This window comes from Plecotus auritus (genome assembly GCF_963455305.1).
Source record: "Plecotus auritus genome assembly, chromosome: 1".
Lineage (NCBI taxonomy): Eukaryota > Metazoa > Chordata > Mammalia > Chiroptera > Vespertilionidae > Plecotus > Plecotus auritus.
This window is the reverse complement of record NC_137770.1, coordinates 103,327,440-103,351,445: the sequence shown is the minus strand read 5'-3', so window position 1 is coordinate 103,351,445 and position 24,006 is coordinate 103,327,440. Positions and strand designations below refer to the sequence as shown.

Here is a 24,006-nt window from a genome sequence, read left to right as displayed (position 1 = left end):
AATTGATTACTGGGTATTTGAACTCCTCCCGATATGCCCAGCTTCAGGCCTCCAACTCATCCAAGGGAATGAATAATTTGGTTCTATAAGTCATGATTTGGTAACCTTGTGGTTATTTATATATAAACTTTCTTTACTTTTTCATCATTCAATTTTAAGTGATGACACTATTCCATGATTACCCATGTGTTTCCCCTAACATTCTCAAACAAAAACTTTCAGGCTGTAGGGCCACTTACATCATACTTTCGGGCTCTACTGCACATGCACCAACTGCTTTTGTGACATTGACAAGAAGAGCTTGGTTTATTCCAACGAGGAGGTTCACAAGTGGTTGAATGCCACCACATTTCCGGACAATGACTCGGTTTTCATATTCCTGACAACATTCTCCCAGTGCGCCTACCACATTCACAAGAACTTCTTCAGGCTGGTCAGTTAAAAGTCCCACTAAAGTTTCAATGGCTTTGTATTCCCGAAACCTAAATTCATCACAAGAAAAAGAGGTGGGGAGGGAAAGAAAGGGGAGAACAATATTATTTTAGGTATAAAGTTCTCTGATGATAATTAATAGTTATAATATTAATAGTTAAACATCAACTATATGCTCATTCCATCCTTACAAAAACACTATAATGTAGGTACTATTAAAGTCCCCATTTTCAGAAAGTTAATCTGAAGCTTGGTAAATAGTGAAGCTAGCATCCATATCCACCCATCTGTGCCCTTAACCTCTGTACTATACAGCCTTTGAAACAACTACAACTTCTTCCAAATCTGAGTGGCAATGATTCCACTATGCTAAGGGCTGTTTCCTCATGTTACAGAGACCATTTTACATAAACAAAGAAAATTAAGTCTATTTTGTGTTTAATTGGACATGTGATTTTTTTGTTTAAGATAATTATCATGCTTGAGATAAGGAAAAGTTGCTTCAGAACATCCATCATAGAGTGTGAGAACTCTAAAAATAAATGAAGAGATGAATTTGAACATTAAATTAAATCAAATGGTCATAAAGTTTACAAATACTTTGAAATTCAATGAAATCATATTTGAAAATTATTATGTTTAAGATTAATTGGTTAGTTGGCATTTAGCTGACTCATCTTGTTTATCTTCATAAAAAGGCAAAGAATGGAACCACTTCCATCTCTAAAGATTCAGTGGGAAATCCATCCTCTCAACCTCAGTAGATTTCTGCAGGAAATATGAGAGATACTTCATGTTTAAGTGGCTGCCCATATGCCAAACAGCGCACTCTCACTGAAAGATTATGTCAGCAAACCCGAGCCCTACCGAGGCACAAAAAATATGGGAAGTAGGGGTCTTTCATTTCTAAGAATTCATTAATTCTGCCAACCTAGTCCAAAATGTGTATTATTATAGACTCTTTCTTAAAATAGAATTAAATTACAAGACTGTTTTGGTGGCCTTATTTTTATTACAGAATACGAAATGCCTTCTCTTACTTGGTCACATTCTCTTTGCTGATGGAACATTTCCATATTGCCCCTGTGACAGCGGCCAGACGTTCTTTATTGTCAGTGTTATTGAGCAGACTGGCCAGGGGTTTAAGTCCTCCATGCATCCTAACCAGGTCACGGGTTTCTTCATCTTCAGCACACTACACAAAAAGTCAAGTGAGAGGCTGGCAGTGAGTAAGGCATATCAAGACTTCAGTGATTATGAAAGAGGCTGCCATTTGTACTAGCTATGAAACTTCTTATCAGAGAGCATAATTTTCTAAAGGCACCTCCAAATAAAACATAATTCTTCTCTATATTTGCAGATATCTGACAATGTCTGTCTTCCTTTACATGGTTTTGGCAATGCCTAGCAGTTTCTACATACTTGGGCAATTCTCCCAAGCCAATTCTGATATAGCCTGGGCTTCCAACAAGACAGAGGCAAAGGTTGGTTAGAAACTTAGAATGCCACATACATTTCTGCAATGATGCAACCCAGAGTCTTAGAAAAACACAGTAGAGAATATAGATCAGTGGAAGGGATACAGTCAAACCTTCAATGACCCCCAAAATCTAAGTGATGAGGCATTTCCCCAATGACGTTTCTATGCCCAGAACAGTGGGTCATATCAATAGCAACCGATGTCATCCTTTGAAATAAATATGTGTTGCCTAGATGTTCTCAACTGATCATCCTTCTCAGGTTATAGAGCCAAAAATGATTAACTCAGTATAGGTTTGCTATTATCCTAAGCATACAGTTGTTTTCTGAGGCCACTGAGGCCACATGATACAGATATATGTAATGCATCATCAGTGAGTGCCACTGGAAGAAATCCTCATCGTAATGCACCACAAGGCACCTCCATGTTTACCTTCTATTTGTGACTTTCCATTCTGGTTCAGTTGCAATTTTAAAAATTAATAGCTATTTCTAACTGACCCTTAATGCTTATTCTTATGAGGCATATATACTGTCAAAGCTATATATCCTTGTTATGAGCTGGTTGCATGTCCTCAAAACTCGTAAGTTGAAGTCCTAACTCCCATACGTCAGAAAGTGAACATATTTGGGGATAGGGTCTTTAAAGAGGTAATTAAGATTAAATGAAGTCATTGAAGTGAACTCTAATCCAATATGGCATGTAGCTCTATAAGAAGAGGATATTAGGACACTGAGGAAAGATCATGTGATAACCTTTATCTTTCAGTGACAGTTATCTATTGCTTAAGCCACCCAGTGTTGTGGTACTTTGTTATGGCAGCCCAAGCAAACTATTACAATACTCTATCAACAGGTACCTCCTCTCTGACTCTATCGTTTGGGTGCATTCTCACTGCACATTTTAAAATGCATTCCTCTAGGAAATCTATTCTGATTAGGGGGAAGCTGGCATAGCCAGTAGCCAGCCATATACTAATTTGTCTGGGCCATCTTTTCTACCCCTTTACCATTTTAATCTGTTTTTTGGAATATAGTAAGTCCTCACTTAACATCATCAACAGGTTATGTGACTTTAAGTGAAAACACATAATGAAACAAATTTCACCATAGGCTAATTGATATAAATAAGAGTTAAGTTACTACAGCATTTCATCAACATTATAATGAAACTAGAGGCCCAATGCATGAAATCGTGCACGGGTAGGGTCCCTAGTGGCTGCTGGCTGCTGGCTGCCAGCAGCTGGCTGCCAGCCAGGGATTCCCTTCCCCAGCTGCTGGCTGCCAACTGGGGCCTTCCATCATTCCACGCCACTCCTTGGTGGCCACCACACGTCATAGCAAGCTATTGAACTCCCAAGGGGACACTTTGCATGTTAGGCTTTTATTGATATAGATAATGTTGAATGAAATGATGTTATCTGAAGACCTGCTGTACTATGCAATTTATAACTCTCAAAAAATAATGAATCCTATTTAATAAAAGAGTAATATAAAAATTGACCATCACTCCACTACAACCACAAGCCATGCCCACTAACCACACCCACTAGCCAATCAGGATCAAGTACTTAAATTAACCCCAACCAAGATGGCTGCGGCCACAGATTGAGCAGGAGGGAGGCTTAGGTTTCCCCGGCAATGGAGGAAGCCAAGCTTTCCACACACCCTGGCCGGCCCAGGCCTCTGCTTAAGGCTACAAAGTTTCAATTATAGCAGTTAAATAAATTCCAACAGAAATGGCTACTGCCATGGAGGGAGCAGAAGGCTTGGCTCTGCTCCAGGCTACAAAGTTTCAATTGTAGAAGATAAATAAATTTCAGATCCCAGGGCCTCCACTTGGGTCGCCGGGGGCCATGGCCAGCCTGCAAACCACCACAGGCCCCTCGCCCAGGCAGCCCCACGCCCAAGGGAACCCCCACCCTGATCTGGGACACCCTTCAGGGCAAACCAGCTGGCCCCCACCCATGCACCAGGCCTCTATCCTATGTAATAAAAGAGTAATATGCAGATTGACCATCACTCCAACACAGAAGATGGCTACCCCCATGTGGTCAAAGATCCTGCCCCCATGTGGACACAAGATGGCCACCACAAGATGGCCAGCAGGGGAGGGTTGTTGGGAGGGACCAGGCCTGCAGGGGAGGGCAGTTAGGGGTTACCAGGCTGACAGAGGAGGGAAGTTGGGGGTGACTGGGTCTGCAGGGAAGGATAGTTGGAGGGGACCCAGGCCTGCAGGGGAGGGCAGTTAGGGGTGACCAGGCCTGCAGGGGAAGGCAGTTAGGGGCAAACAGGCTGGCAGGGGAGCAGTTAGACATCAATCAGGCTGGCAGGGGAGTGGTTAGGGGGTGATCAGGTTGGCAGGCAGAAGCGGTTAGGGGCAATCAGAAAGGCAGGCAGGCAAGCAGTTGGGAGCCAGCAGTCCTGGATTGTGAGAGGGATGTCCGACTGCCCGTTTAGGCCTTATCCTACTGGGATCGGGCCTAAATGGGCAGTCGGACATCCCTCGAGGGGTCCCAGATTGGAGAGGGTCCAGGCTGGGCTGAGGGACAACCCCCTCCCCCGTGCACGAATTTTGTGCACCAGGCCTCTAGTATTAAAAAAAATAAGTAAACCAATAAAACAGAAATATACACACACACATGCACTCATTCATCCATCTTGTCTTGGTAGGAGACAAATTTCTAAAGACCATTATATTTGAATGGGATATAATGAAAATCAATATAAAGGTACTATACACATATTTAGCTATTTTACACTAAGTAAATAATTTTAGCAGATAAAGATATGCAAGTGTCTTATATAATTGTAAATAATCAGACATGTTGGAGAAGCTTCCTCTCTGATCTATATAGGCATCTGTCATTAGCATAGGACCGTGGTTCTCTTATGCATGAAAATCCCTGGGGGTTCTAGTTAAAAATGCAGGTTTCTGAGTTTCATCCCCAGAGAATGAGACTATAGGCTTAGAAACATGGAGAAGAACAACAGGACTGTCCACAGGGCCCACTGTACCTGGTAGATGGCCATGGCGCAGTGTTCCTGCAGCTGCTCATTCTCACTATTTAGGTTCTTTACCAGATTTTCAATTATTCTTTCTGCTTTGATTGCAGCTCGGTAGTTTTCCTAGTAATATGAATTTAAATATTTATGTATACATAATGTATGCACATAAGTATCTATTTAAAATTTATTAAGAATTACACTTAATACACTTCCTTAGCAAATACACAAGTCCACGGTTAACATATTGATATAACAATAAGAGAACTTAGTCAACATTTTCAAAAATAAATCTGGTCAGGGCACATACCCAGGTTACAGTTTCATCCCCTGACAGTGACCCATATGGGAGGCAGCCAATCAATGTTTCTCTCTCACATTAATGTTTTCCTCTCTCTTTCCCTCTCCCTTCCTTTTTCTCTAAAAACCAATAAAAACGTATTTAAAAATAATGAACCACACAAATACAAATGTAATTAATGTTCTACTAGTTTGATTGTCTCTTTCTAATAGAATGCTGGCTTCTTGAAAAAAAAAATCCTTAGCAGTCATGATAACCTTACAAATTGTTTTCAACTACAGAAATACATAGTAAATGAGAGAGAGGGAAGCAGAGCAGGCCTGGGTTACCTCTGATGCACACTCTTGCAAAGTCCCCACCACCGGAATCAGCATGTTTTCATGAGATGTTTTCAGCAACCGAGCCAACAATGGAATGCCCCCAGCCTTACGAATGGCTTCTTTATTTGCATAACTCTTACTGCAGCTCCACAGTGCCAGCGCCCCACAGCGAGCCACTTCCACGTCTCTGGCGTCATACAGACTCGACTGAGCAGGTTCTGCAGAATTATGTGCACAGTCGAGTAGAGCGACCTAAAAAACAGATAAACACAATATAGATGGGAATCTTCCCAATAAAACTTAATGCATCCCATAATAGGTACAGGGTTGCTACCAAACTCTCCTCCATCAAAAATAAGAATATTTTTAAAAATTGACTTTCATACCACACAGCAGTCAGTGAAAGCAAAGAAACAAAACCTTTCAAATCACCTTCCTCCAGATTTGGGAACTTTCACAGTTCCTTCCCACAAGAAATTTAATCCTACCAAGACAGTATTTTCTTAATATAGCTCTAACATTTACATTAGTAAGATTTGTAAACCATATCCTCAGCCCTGATATCTCAGAAATGTAGACTCCCCAAAGCCATGAAAAGTGAATGGCCTACACACTGTTAAAACCATGAGACATAGCCCTCTACCTGCACTACCAAAACCCAAAACAAATGGCACAGCTGCCAGGACCCTCTCTTTTCTTTGCAATAACGAAAGTCACTGAAGACATTAAAGACAGGCAGTTTACCAGGTGAACCAGTTAATAATGTGGATTTTTTTCAATAGATGGGAGTTACACATGATATAAATGTGATTTGGTAGGTATGCTATTTTGTTGTATTGACAACATGCTTCAAAACTTCATATGTCAAATCTGCTGAAGGTGTTAACATCAGATATTTTTATGCTTAAAAATGTCGAATTCTGTGCCAAAAAAAGAGCATCTGCAGGAAGTTTTAATTCATTACTTTATTTTGAAGAAAAAGTTATCGTGTACTTCAGGAAGCTTATGGTGAATGTACTCCATCTCAAGATACTTGTGAATGCTGGTTTAAATGCTTTAAAAGTGATGATTTTGATGTGAAAGACAAAGAACATCCAGGTCAACTGAAAAAGTTTGAAGACCAACAATTACAAGCATTATTGGATGAAGATGCGTGTCAAACTCAAAAACAACTTGCAGAAAGATTAAACGTTGCTCAGCAAACAATTTCCAATCATTTACAAGAAATGGGAAAGATTTTAAAGGAAGGAAAATGGGTGCCATATCAACTGAACCAAAGACAAATGGAAAACCGAAAAGTCATCCGTAAAATGTTGCTTCAACAGCACGAAAGAAACTCTTTTTTGCATCAAATTGTGACTAGCAATGAAAAGTGGATTTATTTTGAGAATTCCAAATGCACAAAATCATGGGTTAATCTAGGTCAACCATCAACATCAACTGCAAGGCCAAATCGCTTCAGAAGGAAGACAATGCTCATTTGGTGGGATCAGGAAGGTGTGGTGTATTATGAGCTTCTAAAACCAGGTGAAACCATTAATACTGATAGCTACCGACAACAAATTTGAACCACGCTTTGATTGTGAAATGACCAGAATGGGCCAGAAGACAGGGCAAAGTAATTTTGCTTCATGATGATGCACCATCACATACTTCAAAACCAGTTAAAGACACGTTAAAAGATCTTGCCTGGCAAGTATTAACCCACCCGACGAATTCACCAGACCTTGCTCCTTCAGATTACCACTTGTTTCGATCAATGGCACAAGCACTTTCTGAGCAGCACTTCAAAACGTACGAAGAAGCGGAAAATTGGGTCTCTGAATGGTCTGCCTCAAAACAAGAAAAGTTCTATTGGGACGGTATCCACAAATTACCTGAAAGATGGGGGAAATGTGTAGCTAGTGATGGACATTACTTTGAATAAAGCACTTTTGATGTTTCTCTGGAAATTATCATGTTTTCTTTGATTACAAAATCCACCATTATTAACCGGTACACCTGGTATATGGATACAGCAGTATGGCAGGGTGCCCCATATAGAAGTGAAACAAGGCCTCCCAAAGCTGGCTTTATCATATTCATGTCTAATCCATTCTTCTCTCTCTGCAGACCAAATTCCAGGGATACTACCCACATAATCAAGAACACCAAAAGAAGAGTCTCTGATTTCTAATTCCAAATTCCTGGGAGAGATACAGTAGAATCAGCATGAGTCAGGTGGACACCCATGGTCTAATTAGTACAGCCCAAGGAAGGACATGGCTAAGGTGTATTTACATGGCTTTCAGGTACCTATTGGGGATAGGATAGCAAGGTGGGGAAGAAATTCTAAGATAGCAGGATTGAACACATGGCAGACAGACTAAAAGTTTCTATCTATTAGAAGTATTCCTCATTATCTATATAAAGTTCAAACTTTGAGGAAACCAAGATGGCGGCATAGGTAAACACCTAAACTGCTGCCTCGCACAACAATTTCAAAACTACAACTAAAAGATAGAACGGACACCATCCAGAACCACAGGAAAGCTGGCTGAGTGAAAATTCTACAACTAGAAGGAAAGAGGAAAGCTCACAGAGAATTGGAGGTACGGCAAAGGGGCTTTGTGCGCGCAGAGAGGAAGGGCGGCTGAGAGCCTGGCTGACTTTCTCTGGCGGAAGGGGGAAGGAAGCTTCCGACCGCACTGAACCCCAGTTCTGACAGCACTGAACCCCAGTTCCGGGCGAACCCCTGGGGACCCACGCTCTTGTGGGGGGAGTCTGGACTCTCGGGCGGAGACTCGGAAGCCGGGGAAGGCGGAGGACTGAAAGTGCCCGCGCGCGCGCCAGTGCGCACAAAGGCTGAGGAAGTTGCCACAGGCTTTCCCTAGTGGAAGGGAGTCAGAGGATTCTGACTGCACTGAGCCCCAGTTCTGACTGCAGTGAACCCCAGTTCCAGGCGAGCACCTGGGGACCCACGCTCTTGTGGGGGAGTCTGGACTCTCGGGCGGAGACTCGGGAGCCGGGGAAGGTGGAGGACTGAAAGCGCGCATGCGCGTGCCAGTGCGCACAAAGGCTGCGGAGGTTGCCACAGGCTTTCCCTAGTGAAAGGGAGTCAGAGGCTCCTGACGGCACTGAGCCCCAGTTCTGACTGCAGTGAACCCCAGTTCCAGGCGAGCCCCTGGTGACCCACGCTCTTGTCGGGGGAGTCTGGGCTCTCAGGCGGAGACTCGAGCTGGGGAAGGCGGAGGACTGAAAGCGCACATGTGCGCAAGGGCAAGGCTGACAGGAAGCCAAAACTGAGACTCCACCCCATCCAAGCTGAGCACAGAGGCTATTGCAATTTGGCAAGTCTAATCCTATAAGGCTGTCTCCAGCACCGAACTTCTCCCAGCATAGACACAGCTGATCCTTACAGCCAACTGGCCTGGAGGTCAATTCTTCCCAGTGATACCAACAACAATAAAGACTTAATTACAACAAGGCTGTACACACAGTCCACAAAGGGGTGCACCAAGAGTGTCCACCTCAGGTTAACTGGGGAAGCAGACCCACTGGGCCATATTGGAAACCTAGCACAAATATCTACCTTACCAACTCAGGGAATCAGTGAAAATGCGGGGTCAAAGAATCAGATCACAAACAAAAGAAATGGAGGAAAACAAACGACTGGATATAGAATTCAAAACCACGGTTATAAGACTTTTTAAGAATATACTAGAAAAGGCCGATAAATATAACGAGACCCTCGAAGATATGAAAAAGGACCAACTAGAAATTAAACATACACTGACTGAAATAAAAAATATTATACAGAGACCCAGAAACAGAATAGAGGAACCCAAGAATCAAGTCAAAGAATTGAAATACAAAGAAGCAAAAAACACTCAACCGAAAAAGCAAAAAGCAAAAAAAAAAAATCCAAAAAGTTGAAGATAATGTAAGAAGACTCTGGGACAACTTCAAGCATACCAACATCAGAATTATGGGGGTGCCAGAAGAAGAGAGAGAGCAAGATACTGAAAACCTATTTGAAGAAATAGTGACAGAAAACTTCCCCCACCTAGTGAAAGAAATAGACTTACAAGTCCAGGAAGCCCACAGAACCCCAAACAAAAGGAATCCAAAGAGGACCACACCAAGACACATCATAATTAAAATGCCAAGAGCAAAAGACAAAGAGAGAATATTAAAAGCAGCAAGAGAAAAACAGTTAATTACCTACAAGGGAGCACCCATACGACTGTCAGCTGACTTCTCAACAGAAACTATGCAGGCCAGACGGGAGTGGCAAGAAATTTTCAATGTGATGAATAGCAAGAACCTACAACCAAGATTACTCTACCCAGCAAAGCTATCATTCAGAATTGAAGGGCAGATAAAGAGCTTCACAGATAAGAAAAAGCTGAAGGAGTTCATCACCACCAAACCAGTATTATATGAAATGCTGAAAGGTATTCTTAAAGAAGAGGAAGAAGAAAAAAGTAAAGAGAAAAATTATGAACAACAAATACATATCTATCAACAAGCAAACCTAAAAATTAAGTGAATTAAAAACCTGAGGAACAGAATAATCTGGTGAATATAATAGAATCAGGGGCATAGAAAGGGAGTGGACTGATAATTCTCAGGGGGCAAGGGGTATGGTGGGTTCATGAAGAGAATGGACAAAAATCATACACCTATGGATGAGGACAGTGGGGGGGAGGTAAGGGCAGAAGGTGGGGTGGGAAATGGGTGGAGGGGAGCTATGGGGTCAAAAAGGAGAAATAATTGTAATAATCTGAATAAAGATTTATTTAAAAAAAAAAGTTCAAACTTTGTAGCTCATTGGATAAGACCCTGTGTGATGTCCACTGTGCTTATCTCTCACTGGTCATCCAACTTCACCTCTTACCACGCAGCCCTTCTCACCCTACGACTGGCCTCATTAACCACTTGTGGTTTCCAGGCACTCAGTGTTGTTTCCAGCTCTGGGCCTTTACCAACACAACTTCATCTTCCCTGGTGTGTCTGCCTGACAAATACCTACTCACCTTTCAAGACTCAGCAAAGGCAGTATCTCCTCTCTCCAGCCTTTCTTGACCTTCCTCTTCCAAGTAGAGTCAATTGATTAGCCCCTCCTTTGTTCCTCCACTATTCCCAGTACTGACTTCAACAAAATACCTAATACTCACCCTCTACTTATATTTTTGCCTATATCTCCTCTGTCCCACCACAATGAGAGCATGATATGACTTTGGTCAGGAAAATACCTTTATTTATATTCATAATTCTACCACCTAGATCTGTATTTGACACACAATTCAATAAATGATTGAAATGGTTTTCACAGAAAGGGTCAAGTGTGCTATAAATACAGAGGAACATGAAAATCGGCCACAGTACTAATAGCATTGGATCCTGCAATATGTCCAGGCCTGATGCATTCTTCCTGCTTACTCAGACTCTTCTCCACAGTCTTCTATCCGGTGGGCCTCTCCAGTGGCTGACCTGTTATCAAACCCACTGTGGCCTGTATGCTCTTGATCTCAGTTCTCTTGCTGGGATGCCATAACCAGCCTACAGCTCCATCTCTGCATTAGTGATCTCCCTCATTTCCAGTTTCAGTTGGGGACTCTATCCTCTACCCCCTTAGCTAGCAAACCAAAAGTGGACCCCCAATTCTAGTCCTTCCCTGATGTGTTCTCAACACAGTAATTACAAGTTTATTATTAGTCTATCCACCATTGTCTTTTTCTTACCTATTTAGCTATTATTTAAAATTAAATTGTATGTCATTATCTTGATTAGATTAGTGCCACTGTTCAAATTTCAGGCCCCAAAATGTGATTTACAAGACTCCCATAAAAAACATATTTTAGTTTTATTCTATATTTTCCTTTCTTATAATTCAATGGGAGTAGTGTCAGGGGAAAGCCAGATTAGCCTGTCATATAATTTCATTATTTAAGTAGAATAATGATAATCATAGTAATAATTACCACTTTCCCAGGATTTTATTATGGAAATTTTCAAACATACACAAAGAATGAAAAAATTGTACAGCAACTGTACAGCAATATCCATATATCCATCATCTAGGTTCTCTAATAAACATTCTGTCATATTTATCACATAGCTAGACATCTATTCATCCATCTATCCATCCATAAGTCCATCTTATTTATGAAGCAAATAATTACAATTTATAATACTTTAGAGATTACAAATAAAAACATAGAATCTCTTTTAGTAAATTTCTGAACACCTTTCACTGTGCATATATTCACATTAAATCCACATTAACTCAATATATCATTATTACCCCTTTCTGTGTGTCAGGTATGGGACTAAGTGCTGTGGATGACACTAAGATATATAAGATTTGGCTCTCATCTTAAGGAAGTTAAACTACAGAAGTGATGAATACAAGCTGTGGGACAGACACAAGATCTATCAATCATTCCTAAAGAAGGTGGAAATGCATTTGCATATTGCACTTTATTAAGGTCTTTCCTGTCATGGCAAAGGTGTGGAGCAAAATGTTAAACTTTATCTTTCAGTGATAGTTATTGAAATAATCACTTTTATTATAAAAGTAATACTTCTATAACAAACTGACATGTATTTGAAAATAGAAAGAAAATTTGATAATCATTTCAGAGAAAATTCCTGTCAACCATTTTCTGTATTTATTTCAAGCATCTTTTCTATACTTTTTAGGTAGGCCTTTAAAAATTGGGATCATAGGTACCATTGGTTTTTAATCCTGTTATGATTTTATATAACATTAAATATTCATTTATCCCTTGTTACTAAATAAACATCTAAAATATACCACTGATAGAGCTGAAAATAGGCATTTCTTATGGATATACTGCAAATTATTTTACTAATCTCATATTGCAAAACAAGTGTTTTCAGTTGTCACTCTTATGTGTAACAATAAGATGTGCCTCCGTCACCTTGGGGACAATCTTCATGGTGATATCACCACATTGGAGTAAAAGGCTACCAGATTGCTTTCTACTGCACAGGCTCTCACCACCCCTCACCAACACTGCCCACAGACATGAATGTATCCCTACAAATGTGATAGGTGAGAACTACAACTATTTTTAAAATTTATATTTCTTTGCAAAGTAAGGTTGAACATGTGTTTTGGCCACTTGCTAATATAAATATACAAAAATAATTTTCAAGGACATGGTGTATCAAAAGAAGATTCTCAGAACATGCCCTGTGGTTATCTAATGTCCGGGAGTGGCCAGAAAGGACAGCATGGAGCTGACATTTCCGTGGCAGCTGCTGTGCTGATGATGATGTCAGTGGTACTCACCAGTTTAGTGATGCCCCCATGGTGTCTCACTGCCCACCTGGCTCTTCTAAACTTGGCAACATTCGCAATTGTCTCAGCTGCCAAACATTTCAGACTCTTATGTGGAGAATCAAGTATATTAACCATAATTGGTAAGCCCCCAAGGTCAACAATATTACGTCTGATTTGAGGATTATGACTGATTTCCTTCAGGATTTTTAATGAACCAATCTAAATGAGAAAAAAAGGTTATAGATTAATGTGTGCTTAATATAGAACCAGTGCTATATTTTTTAAAATTCCAAGTCTACCAAAAATCCTTCCCCAATTAAGTTTTTAGAGGAAAAAAATTCTATCCCCAGGTGTTACACATAGCCTATATATTTCCCTTTAATTATATAAACAAACACTCATCATTTAAAAAGCAGACACTGATGAAAAGAACCAGATAGAAAAAAGAAAAGCAGAGAGATGAGAAGAGCAGCTAACAGTAGAAGTAGCAAGTTATCTTAGCAGTAATAATAGCAGATAAGGTGAGAACCAGGCAGGAGGAGTAGCAGACACCTAGCATTGAGACCTATGAGAAGGTATAAAGAAGGTCCCTCATCCATTGTAACAAAGCCACTCACCTTACATTTAACTTCATCTGTATCAAGTAAATTGATTAAAACTTCAAGGCCTCCAACATCCCTGATTGCCAACTGGCAGGTCTCTTGCGCTAAGTTGAAATCCTTCATTGAACACAGTGCAATCACTGTAGCTGTCTGATTTCCTCCCTATGAAAACACCATGCCACAGAAAGGTTAAATAAGATCATTCTCTACATAGTTATGACTCCATGAACTGGGAAACATGTCTCCCATACACATGGCACATTACTTTTTTTAAAAGTTCTCTGAGCAGGTTATAATGTGTTAAATAAACCGTGCAGAGCTAAAGCACAAAAAAAGCTGTTCAGTGTCATAAAACATTATTCCAATTAAGCGTCAACATTTAAAGGTGGCCTGTCTGTTTTAAACAGCTACAACGTTAGGTGCTATTAGGGTATTCAATATTCAAAGGGCAAGCCTTGAGAGAGTGACTAAGGAATGTAAGTTTTATGCAGAAGTAACAGGCGGTTCCTGTAGTTCTCAACAGTATACTCTGCCATGCAAACCATGTCTGAAAATTATTCTTACAAATATGCGTATGGCCTTATATATGTGTGTACATTCTTACAACTGGGAAAGCCTGGAGAAAGGGAAACCATGTGGGAGGCAGTACAACATTCCATAGTGAGAACAAGAGAAGGTACAGTAAGGGCAGTACGGTTGTGAAAGAGGCAGCATTTTTTTTAATTGAATTTATTAGGGTGACATTGGTTAATACAATTAGTAGGTTTCATGTATACAATCCTATAATACATCATCTTATATTGTATTGTGTGAAAAACCACGCCAAGTCAAGTCTCCTTCTAACATCATTTATCACCATACCAACCCCTTTTCTCTCTGGTAATCACCATACTGTTGTGTCTGTGAGTTTTGTTTTTGTTTTATTTTGTTTTGCTTAATCCCTCCATCTTTTCACCTCTCTCTATAACACCCCTCCCATCTGACAGCTGGCAGGCTGTTCTCTGTATCTATGAGTCTGTTTCTGTTTTGTTAGTTTATTTTGTCCATTAGGTTCCACATATAAGTGAGATTAGGTGATATTTATCTTCCTCAGACAGGCTTATTTCACTTAGCATAATATTCTCCAGGTCCATCCATGCTGCGCAAAGGGTAAGAGTTCCTTCTTTTTTACATCCAAGCAGTAGTCCATTGTGTAAATATACCCAGCTTTTTTATCCACTCATCTACTGGTGGATACTTGGGCTGCTTCCAAATCTTGGCTATTACAAATAGCGCTGCAATGAACAAAGGGGTGCATATGTTCTTCAAATTAGTGTTTCAGGTTTCTTGGGATATATTCCCAGAAGTGGAATTGCTGAATCCATAATTAATTGTTTGAGGTAACTCCATACTGCTTTCCACAGTGGCTGTACCAATCTGTATTCCAACCAACAATGCACAAGGGTTTCCTTTTCTCCACATCCCCACCAACACTTATTTGTTGACTTATTGATGATAACCATCTGACAGGTGTGAGATGATATCTCATTGTGGTTTTAATTTGCATTTCTCTGATGATTAATGACATTGAGGATCTTTTCACATGTCTATTGGACATCTATCTGTGTGTTCTCTTCGGAAAAGTGTTTATTCAGGTCCTCTGTCCATTATTAAATCGGATTATTTGTTTGTTTGTTTTTGCTGAGTTTCATAAATTATAGTGTTTGGATATTAACCTATCAGATACCATATCATTGACAAATATGTTCTCCAATTCAGTGCATTCTCTTTTCATTTGTTGATGGCTTCCTTTGCTCTGCAAAAACTTTTTAGTTTGATTAAAATTAAAAATTTTTAATTTTTTTTGTTTCCCTGCCCCAAAGAGATATATCAAAAAAATATTGCTACAAGAAATGCCTTCTTCTAAGATTTTTATGGTTTTGAGTCTAACATTTAAGTCTTTTACCCATTTTAAGTTTATTTTTGTATAGGATGTAAGAAGGTGCTCTAGTTTCTTTTGTGTGTATGTATGTGTATGTGTATATCTGTCCAATTTTCCCAATACCATTTATTGAATAGACTATCTTTACTCCATTGTATGTTTTTGCCTCCTTTGTCAAATACCAGTTGACTATAAAGGTGTGGGTTGATTTCTGGGCTATCTATTCTGTTCCATTGATCTATATATCTGTTTTTATACCAGTAGTGTGCAGTTTTGACTACTATGGCCTTGTACTATAGCTTGTTATGAGGTACTGTGATACCTCCAATTTTGTTCTTCTTTTTCAAGATTGCTATGACTATTTGGGCTCTTCTGTGGTTCCATATAAATTTTTGGAATATTTGTTCTAGTTCTGCTAATTACACCACTGGTATCTTGATAGGAATTATGTTGAATCTATAGATGGCTTTGGGTAGTATGGACATTTTAATGATATTAATTCTTCCTGTCCATGAACACCTTATATCCTTTCACTTATTTGTGTCTTTTCAATTTCCTTCTTCAGTGCCTTTTAATTTCCCCCATCTAGGTCTTTTACACCCTTGGCTAAATACATTCCTAAGTATTTTATTATTTTTGAAGCAATTGTGAATGGGATTATTAGTTTCCCTTTCTGATAGTTCATTATTGGTGTGTGAATATGCAACCAATTTCTGGATATTTATTTTGTATACTGCTACATTACTAAAGTCATTTATTAGTTGTAGTAGTTTATTGGTGGACTTTTTAGGATTCTTTATATACAGATCATGTCATCTTCAAATAATGACAGTTTCACTTCCTCCTTTCGAATTTGGATGCCTTTTATTTCTTCTTCTTGTGTGGTTGTTGTGACTGGGATTTCCAGTACTATCCTATCTAATAAAAGAGAAACATGCAAATTGACCGTACCTCCACTATACCCACAAGCCACACCCACCTGGCAATCAGGAGCAAGTATGCAAATTAACCCAACAAAGATGGTGGTTAATTTGCATACACAGGTGCCAAATGGCCTAGGTCCCAAGAACATACTTGGGACCCAGGCCGCTCCTAGCCTGTAGGCCTGCACTTAGGCCCTGAGTGGCAGTGGTCCCAGAACACCCCTGGCCACTCCAGGACTATGGGTGCAGCAGCCAAGCGGCTGGGGGCGGTTAGGGTCCATGCCCCCAGCCAGCTGCTGGCCTCCGGGGCATTCGGAGTCAGGGATGTTCCTGCCCTGCCCCCAGCCACTTGCATGTGCTCCAGCGCTAAGCAGCAGTTCGGGTCCACGCCACCAGCCTAGCGCCCACGACAGGGAGCTGGCTGCTGGCCTCTGGAGTATGCGGAGACCCTGGTGGCCGCCACCATGTGCGGCCCAGAGGTCCCTGCATGCCCCCCAGCCCGGCGCCCATGATGAGGCTGGCTGCTGGCCTCCAGGGCATTCAGAGACGGGGATGTTCCCGCCTGGCACCAAGTGGCAGTTTGGGTCCATGCCCCCAGCCCGGGCTGGCTGCTGGCCTCTGGGGCATGCAGAGACCCCAGCGGCTACTGCTGCATACAGCCCAGGGGTCCCCGCATACCCCCCAGCCTAGCACCCATGATGGGGGGCTGGCTGCCAGTCTCAGGGTGTGCGGAGACCCCGGTGGCCACCACCAGGTGGCAGGGACATCCCCCTAGCCCAGTGGATACAACACAGGGGCCACATGAGCTGGAGGAAACACCATTTTTAAAAATATATATATATTATCGATTTTTTTACAGAGAAGAGGGGAAAGGGATAGACAGTTGGAAACATCAACGAGAAAGAAACATTGATTAGCTGCCTCCTGCACACTCCCCACTGGGGATGTGCCTCCAACCAAGGTACATGCCCTTAACAGGAATCAAACCTGGGACCCTTCAGTCTGCAGGCCCACAGTCTATCCACTGAGCCAAACCAGTTCCAGCATAAACACCTTTTCTGACCACTCATTGGCTAAGCTCCTGTATGCCACCACTTGCAGTGTTCTTGGTAACTTGGGTTATAAGAATCCAAGAAGGTGATCTAGGGTTTTTCCACTGCACTCCTAGAGGAAAAAACGAAGGTCCGCTGCTGGAGGGGCTAAGAAATGTCATATCCTGCCCTAGCTGGTTTGGCTCAGTGGATAGAGCCTCGGCCTGCTGACCACAGGGTCTGGGTTTGATTCTGATCAAGGGCATGTCCCTAGGTTACAGGCTCCTCCCTGGCTGGGGCCCAGGTCAGGGATCATGCAGGAGGCAACCAATCAAAGTGTCCCTCTCACATTGATGTCTCTCTCTGTCTCTCCCTCTCTCTTCCACACTCTCTAAAAATTAATGGAAACATATCCTTAGGTGAGGATAAAAAAAAGAAAGAAAGGAATGTCATATCCTTTGAAAGACACATCTTGAAAATGCCTAAAGAAAGTTGTCATTTTTTTCACAGTGAAGGGCCTAGAGTCTGTGTTGATGAAAACACCTTGGCGGCTGCAGTGGCTGGCAGTGGCTGCAGCAGCGGGGTAATGGAGCTGGCGCCTTCCCTTGATCAACCCAGTCACCTCCCACAGAGGGTGGCCAGACTGTGGCTGAGGCCCGCTCCCCAAGGTACATGCCCTTAATAGGAATCAAACCTGGGACCCTTCAGTCTGCAGGCCCACAGTCTATCCACTGAGCCAAACCAGTTCCAGCATAAACACCTTTTCTGACCACTCATTGGCTAAGCTCCTGTATGCCACCACTTGCAGTGTTCTTGGTAACTTGGGTTATAAGAATCCAAGAAGGTGATCTAGGGTTTTTCCACCACACTCCTGGAGGAAAAAACGAAGGTCCCATGGGGAGCGGGCCTCAGCCATCAGTAGGACATCTCCTGAGGGCTCCCAGGCTGTGAGAGGGGGCAGGCTGGGCTGAGGGACCCCCCCCCCCCCACCGTGCACGAATTTCGTGCACTGGGTTTCTAGTGTTAAATAAGAGTTAAGAAGGCAGACATCCACGACTTATCCCCAATCTTAAGGGAAACACTTGTAGTTTTTCCCCACTGAGTATGTTGGCTAAGGGTTTGTTATATATGGCCTTTATGACATTGAGGTATATTCTTTCTATTCCCCATTTGCTGAGAGTTTTTATCTTAAATGGGTGGATTTTATCAAATGCTTTTTCTACATCTATTGATATGATCATGTGATATTTATCCTTCATTTTATTTATGTGGTGTATCACATTTATTGATTTGTGGCTATTGAACCAACCTTGCATCCCCAGAATAAATCCCACTTGATCACGGTGTATGATCTTTCTAGTGTATGGCTGGATCTGGTTTACTAATATTTTGTTGAGAATTTTAGCATATATGTTCATTAGAAATATTGGCCTGTAATTTTCTTTCTTTGTCATATCTTTATCTGGTTTTGGAATTAGGATAATGTTGGCCTTGTAAAATAAGCTTGGGAGTCTTCCCTCCTCTTGAATGTTTTGGAACAATTTGAGGATAGGTATTAGTTCTTTGAATGTTGGGCAAAATTCACCTGTGAATCCATCTGGTCCAGGACTTTAGTTTGTTGGGAGTTTTTGATTATTGCTTCAATTTCACTAGTTGTAATTTCTCTATTTAGATTCTCTGAATCTTCTTGATTCAGTTTTGGAAGATTGTATGTTTCTAAAAATTAATCAGCCAAGACCGGTTTGGCTCAGTGGATGGAGCGTCAGCCTGCGGACTGAGGGGTCCCAGGTTCGATTCCGGTCAAGGGCACGTAACTTGGTTGCGGGCACATCCCCAGTAGGAGGTGTGCAAGAGGCAGCTGATCGATGTTTCTCTCTCATCGATGTTTCTAACTCTCTATCCCTCTTCCTTCCTCTCTGTAGAAAATCAATAAAATATATTTTAAAAAAATAAATAAATAAATAAATAAATAAATAAAAATTAATCAATTGTGTCCAGATTGTACAGTTTGTTGGCATATAGTTGTTCATATTTTCTTACAATTCTTTGTATTTCTTTGGTGTCAGTTATCATTTCTTATTTTATTTATTTGGGTACTCTCTCTTTTTTCTATTTTTTTCTTTGTTTTATTTTTTGTGTTTGTTTTTTAATTTAATAAATCTTTATTGTTCAGATTATTACAATTGTTCCTCTTTTTTCCCCCATAGGTCCCCTCCACCCGGTTCCCACCCCACCCTCTGCCCTTACCCCCATCCCCAATGTCCTCATCCATAGGTGAACGATTTTTGTTCAGTCGCTTCCCGCACCCCTCACATCCCTTTCCCCCTGAGAATTGTCAGTCCACTCCCTTTCTATGCCCCTGATTCTATTATATTCATCAGTTTATTCTGTTCATCAGATTTTTTTATTCACTTGATTTTTAGATTCACTTGTTGATAGATATGTATTTGTTGTTCTTAATTTTTATCTTACCTTTTTCTTCTTCCTCTTCTTAAAGAATACCTTTCAGCATTTTATATAATACTGGTTTGGTGGTGATGAACTCCTTTAGCTTTTTCTTATCTGTGAAGCTCTTTATCTGCCCTTCAATTCTGAATGATAGCTTTGCTGGGTAGAGTAATCTTGGTTATAGGTTCTTGCTATTCATCACTTTGAATATTTCTTGCCACTCCCGTCTGGCCTGCATAGTTTCTGTTGAGAAATCAGCTGACAGTCGTATGGGTGCTCCCTTGTAGGTAACTAACTGTTTTTCTCTTGCTGCTTTTAATATTCTCTCTTTGTCTTTTGCTCTTGGCATATTAATTATGATGTGTGTTGGTGTGGTCCTCTTTGGATTCCTTTTGTTTGGGGTTCTCTGCACTTCCTAGACTTGTAAGTCTATTTCTTTCACCAGGTGGGGGAAGTTTTCTGTCATTATTTCTTCAAATAGGTTTTCAGTATCTTGCTCTCTCTCTTTTTCTGGCACCCCCATAATTCGGATATTGATATGCTTGAAGTTGTCCCAGAGGCTCCTTACACTATCTTCATATTTTTGGATTCTTTTTTCTTTTTGCTTTTCCGGTTGAGTGTTTTTTGCTTCTTTGTATTTCAAATCTTTGACTTGATTCTTGCGATTCTCTAGTTTGATGTTAGATCTCTGTATAATATTTTTTATTTCAGTCAGTGTATGCTTAATTTCTAGTTGGTCCTTTTTCATATCCTCGAGGGTCTTGCTAAATTTATAGGCCTTTTCTAGAAAATTCTTGAAAAACCTTATAACCGTGGTTTTGAACTCTATATCCAGTCGTTTGCTTTCCTCCATTTCTTATTTGTGACCTGTTTCTTTGTCTCCGCATTTTGGCTGCTTCCCTGAGTTGATAGAGTGGCTTTGTGTGCTAGGTGTCCTATAGGGCCCAGTGGCTCAGCCTCCCCAGTTACCTGAGGTGGACACTCTTGGTGCACCCCTTTGTGGACTGTGTGTACAGTCTTGTTGTAGTTAAGCCTTGATTGTTGTTGGTATCACTGGGAGGAATTGACCTCCAGGCCAATTGGCTGTGAGGATCAGCTGTGTCTACACCAGGAGAACTTCTGTGCTGGAGACACCCTTATGGGAGAAGACTTGCAAAAGCCTCTGTGCTCAGCTTGAATGGGGCGGAGTCTCAGGGCGGAGCAGACAGCATTGGTTTCCCATCAGCCCTGACCTAATAGGCCCCTGTGTCTCAGTGGCCCGTGGTAATCGCTGCAAGCACCTCTGAGAGAAGGCCGCCCTCAAGTTCCACCTGCTGCCAGACAGTCCAGTTTCTTCCTGAATGAGTCTGGGTCCCCAGAGTCTCGCCCAGAACTGGAGTTCAGTGCAGTTGGGAGCTTTTGTCTCCCTCCCACTTGAGAAAGCCATTCACGTACTCAGTTGCCCGCCTTCTCCACGCGTGTGCCTCGGTACCTGTGCCTTCTGCAGTTCCTCTGAGTCTCAGTGTGCTTTTCTATTTCCTGACAGTCCAGTTTCACCCCGTATGAGTCTGGGTCCCCAGAGTCTTGCCCGGAACTGGAGTTTAGCGCAGTCGGGAGCTTTTGTCTCCCTACCGCTTGAGAAAGCCAGTCGCACACTCAGTTGCAAGTCCTCTCCGTGTGTCTCAGTACCTCTGCCTCCTGCAGCTCCTCTGAGTTTCAGTGTGCTTTTCTCTTTCCTTCTAGTTGTAGAATTTCCACTCAGTCAGCCTTCCTGTGGTTCTGGATGATGTCCGTTTTGTTTTTTAGTTGTAGTTTTGAAATTGTTGTGCGAGGCAGCAGTTTAGGTGTTTACCTATGCTGCCATCTTCTCCTCTCTCTTTTTTCCTTGGTGAGTCTGGTTAAAGGTTTGTCAATCTTGTTTATCTTTTCATAGAACCAGCTCTTGGTCTCTTTAACCTTTCTTATAAATTTTTTTAGACTCCATTTCATTTATTTCTGCTCTGATCTTTATAATTTCCTTCCTTCTACTCAGTTTGGGCTTTGTTTCTTTCTTTTTCAAGTTCCTTTAAGTGTAAAGTTACATTTTTTATTTGAGATTTTTCTTGTTTTTTGAGACAGGCCTGTGATGTTATAAATTCCCTCTAACGACTGCTTTTGTTGTGTCCCATAGATTTTTGATTGTTGTGTTTCATTCTCATTTGTTTCCAGGTATCTTTTGATTTCTTCCTTGATTCATTGTTAATCCATTTATTATTTAGTAGCATGTTATGTAGTTAGCCTCCATGTCTTCGTGTGTTTTTCGAGGTATTGTTTTCTTGTATTGATTCCTAGTTTCATAACATTATGGTCAGACAAGATGCTTGATACAATTTCAATATTCTTAAATTTACTGAGACTTGTCTTGTGTCCTAACATTGGTCTATCCTAGAAAATGTTCCATGTACACTTGAAAAGAATGTATACTCTGCTGCTTTGGGGTGAAATGCTCTGAAGGTATCAATTAAAGCCATCTGATCTAGTGTATCATTTAAGGGCATTGTTTCCTTGCTGATTTTCTGTTGGAAGATCTATCCATTGATGTCAATGGGGTGTTAAAATCCACTACTATGACACTCTTACTATCAATCTCTCCCTTTATATCCATCAAAATTTGCTTTATATATTTAGGTGTTCCTATGTTGGCTGCATAAATGTCTACAAGGGTTATATCCTCTTGTTGGAATAATCCCTTTATCATTATGTAGAGTCCTTCTTTGTCTCTTACTAAAGCCTTTGTTTTAAAGTCTGTTTTATCTAATATAAGTATTGCTACCACAGCTTTTTTTCCTTTCCATGAAATATCTTTTTTATCCCTTTACTTTTAGTCTATGTGTACTTTTCAGTCTGAGGTGGGTCTCTTGTAAACAGCATATATATGTGTCTTGTTTTCTTATCCATTCAGCTACCTTGTGTCTTTTGATTGGAGCATTAAAGCCATATACATTTAAAGTGATTACTGACATGTATGCATTTATTGCCAGTTTATTCTTTATATGCAATTCTATTAATAACTGGTGATAATGTAATGGGTAGCTGAAGGAGAAAAAGACAAAGCTTCACTGTCATGAGCAAACTGCAGGCCCAGTTTTGAGAATCATGCAAATCAATGTCTGTTTGACTAATCAACACATGTAAAGAGTAGTGGGGAACTGGGAAACTTGTCCTTTGCGATAAAATTATGTGTGAGATTTAAAATAAATTAATGATTGATCAGTGAAACTGACCTGCCAGGAAATTAAAATCAGAATTTGTTGTAGGACCACTTTAGCAATGTCTGCTGACCATTAATGCCTTCAAAAGATTCTGATGAACATATTACTTCTACTGACATTAAGACTGGCTGGTAAATAAAAGTTACAGTATAAGCACTAATATATTTCAGAAGTCACAAAAGTTAACAATAAACTATTTTGTAAAAGTTGCTCATAAAGGACAGCCTTGGATTTCTACTTCCAAACACAGTACCAATGGACTCAAATAAGTCTTTCTTTTGGGGAGAACTACACCTACAAATTATGTTTATTTTCACTTGCTAATAATTACTTTATATTACCATATCTATTATCTATATATACTGTATATATATACACACACTAGAGGCCTGGTGCATGAAATTCATGCACAGGTGCGGTCCCTAGGATCAGGGACCGGATTGATCAGGGCCTGAGGGCCCCGATGGGGTTGGGAAAGGAGGCAACAGTTGCCAGGCCAGGTGCAGAAGGAACGGATGCCAGATGCCAATGCCACTGTTGGTGCCCCGTCACCGCGCAGTTCCCCACCTACCCCCCCCTCGTTCCCTCACCGCCACACTGACACCAGGGCCTGCCAGCCAGGGGGAGGGACAGGGCCTTCCAGCTGTGGGGAAGAACAGGGGGAGGGACCGTGGGAGGTTGGCCATCTGCCACCATCCACCCACGGTTCCCTGTCCCAGCCCAGGGCCTGGCCCCAATCAGGTGATCAGGGCCTGCTGGCCAGGGGGAGGAACCATGGGAAGGTGGCCAGCCAAGGAGGATAGACTGTGGGAGGTTAGCCAGCCAAGGGAGGTTGGCTGTGGGGGTGCACTGACCACCAGGGGGCAGCTCCTGCATTGAGCGTCTGCCCCCTGGTGGTCAGTGTGTGTCATAGCGGCCTGTCGTTCCAGTCATTTGGTTATAAAGGTCACTTAGGCTTATATATATATTGGGGGCCCAGTGCACAAATTCATGCACCTTGAAAGGAATTGTGGGCCGTG

At 41.4% G+C, this 24,006-nt stretch overlaps 1 protein-coding gene across 4 annotated transcripts in view; it reads right to left on the bottom strand.

The window, feature by feature from the left end:
• The window catches only part of ODAD2 (outer dynein arm docking complex subunit 2), a 225,463-nt gene that overhangs the window by 114,737 nt on the left and 86,720 nt on the right, over window positions 1–24,006 (bottom strand). For all 4 annotated transcript variants that reach the window (XM_080688300.1, XM_080688303.1, XM_080688301.1 and 1 more), the window contains 6 exons: window positions 13,450–13,596; window positions 12,842–13,051; window positions 5,548–5,790; window positions 4,930–5,040; window positions 1,473–1,627; window positions 240–482 (listed from right to left, as the gene is read on the bottom strand). In XM_080688300.1, coding sequence (XP_080544426.1) covers window positions 240–482; window positions 1,473–1,627; window positions 4,930–5,040; window positions 5,548–5,790; window positions 12,842–13,051; window positions 13,450–13,596 — 1,109 coding nt within the window. The remainder of the gene's footprint in view (window positions 1–239; window positions 483–1,472; window positions 1,628–4,929; window positions 5,041–5,547; window positions 5,791–12,841; window positions 13,052–13,449; window positions 13,597–24,006) is intronic.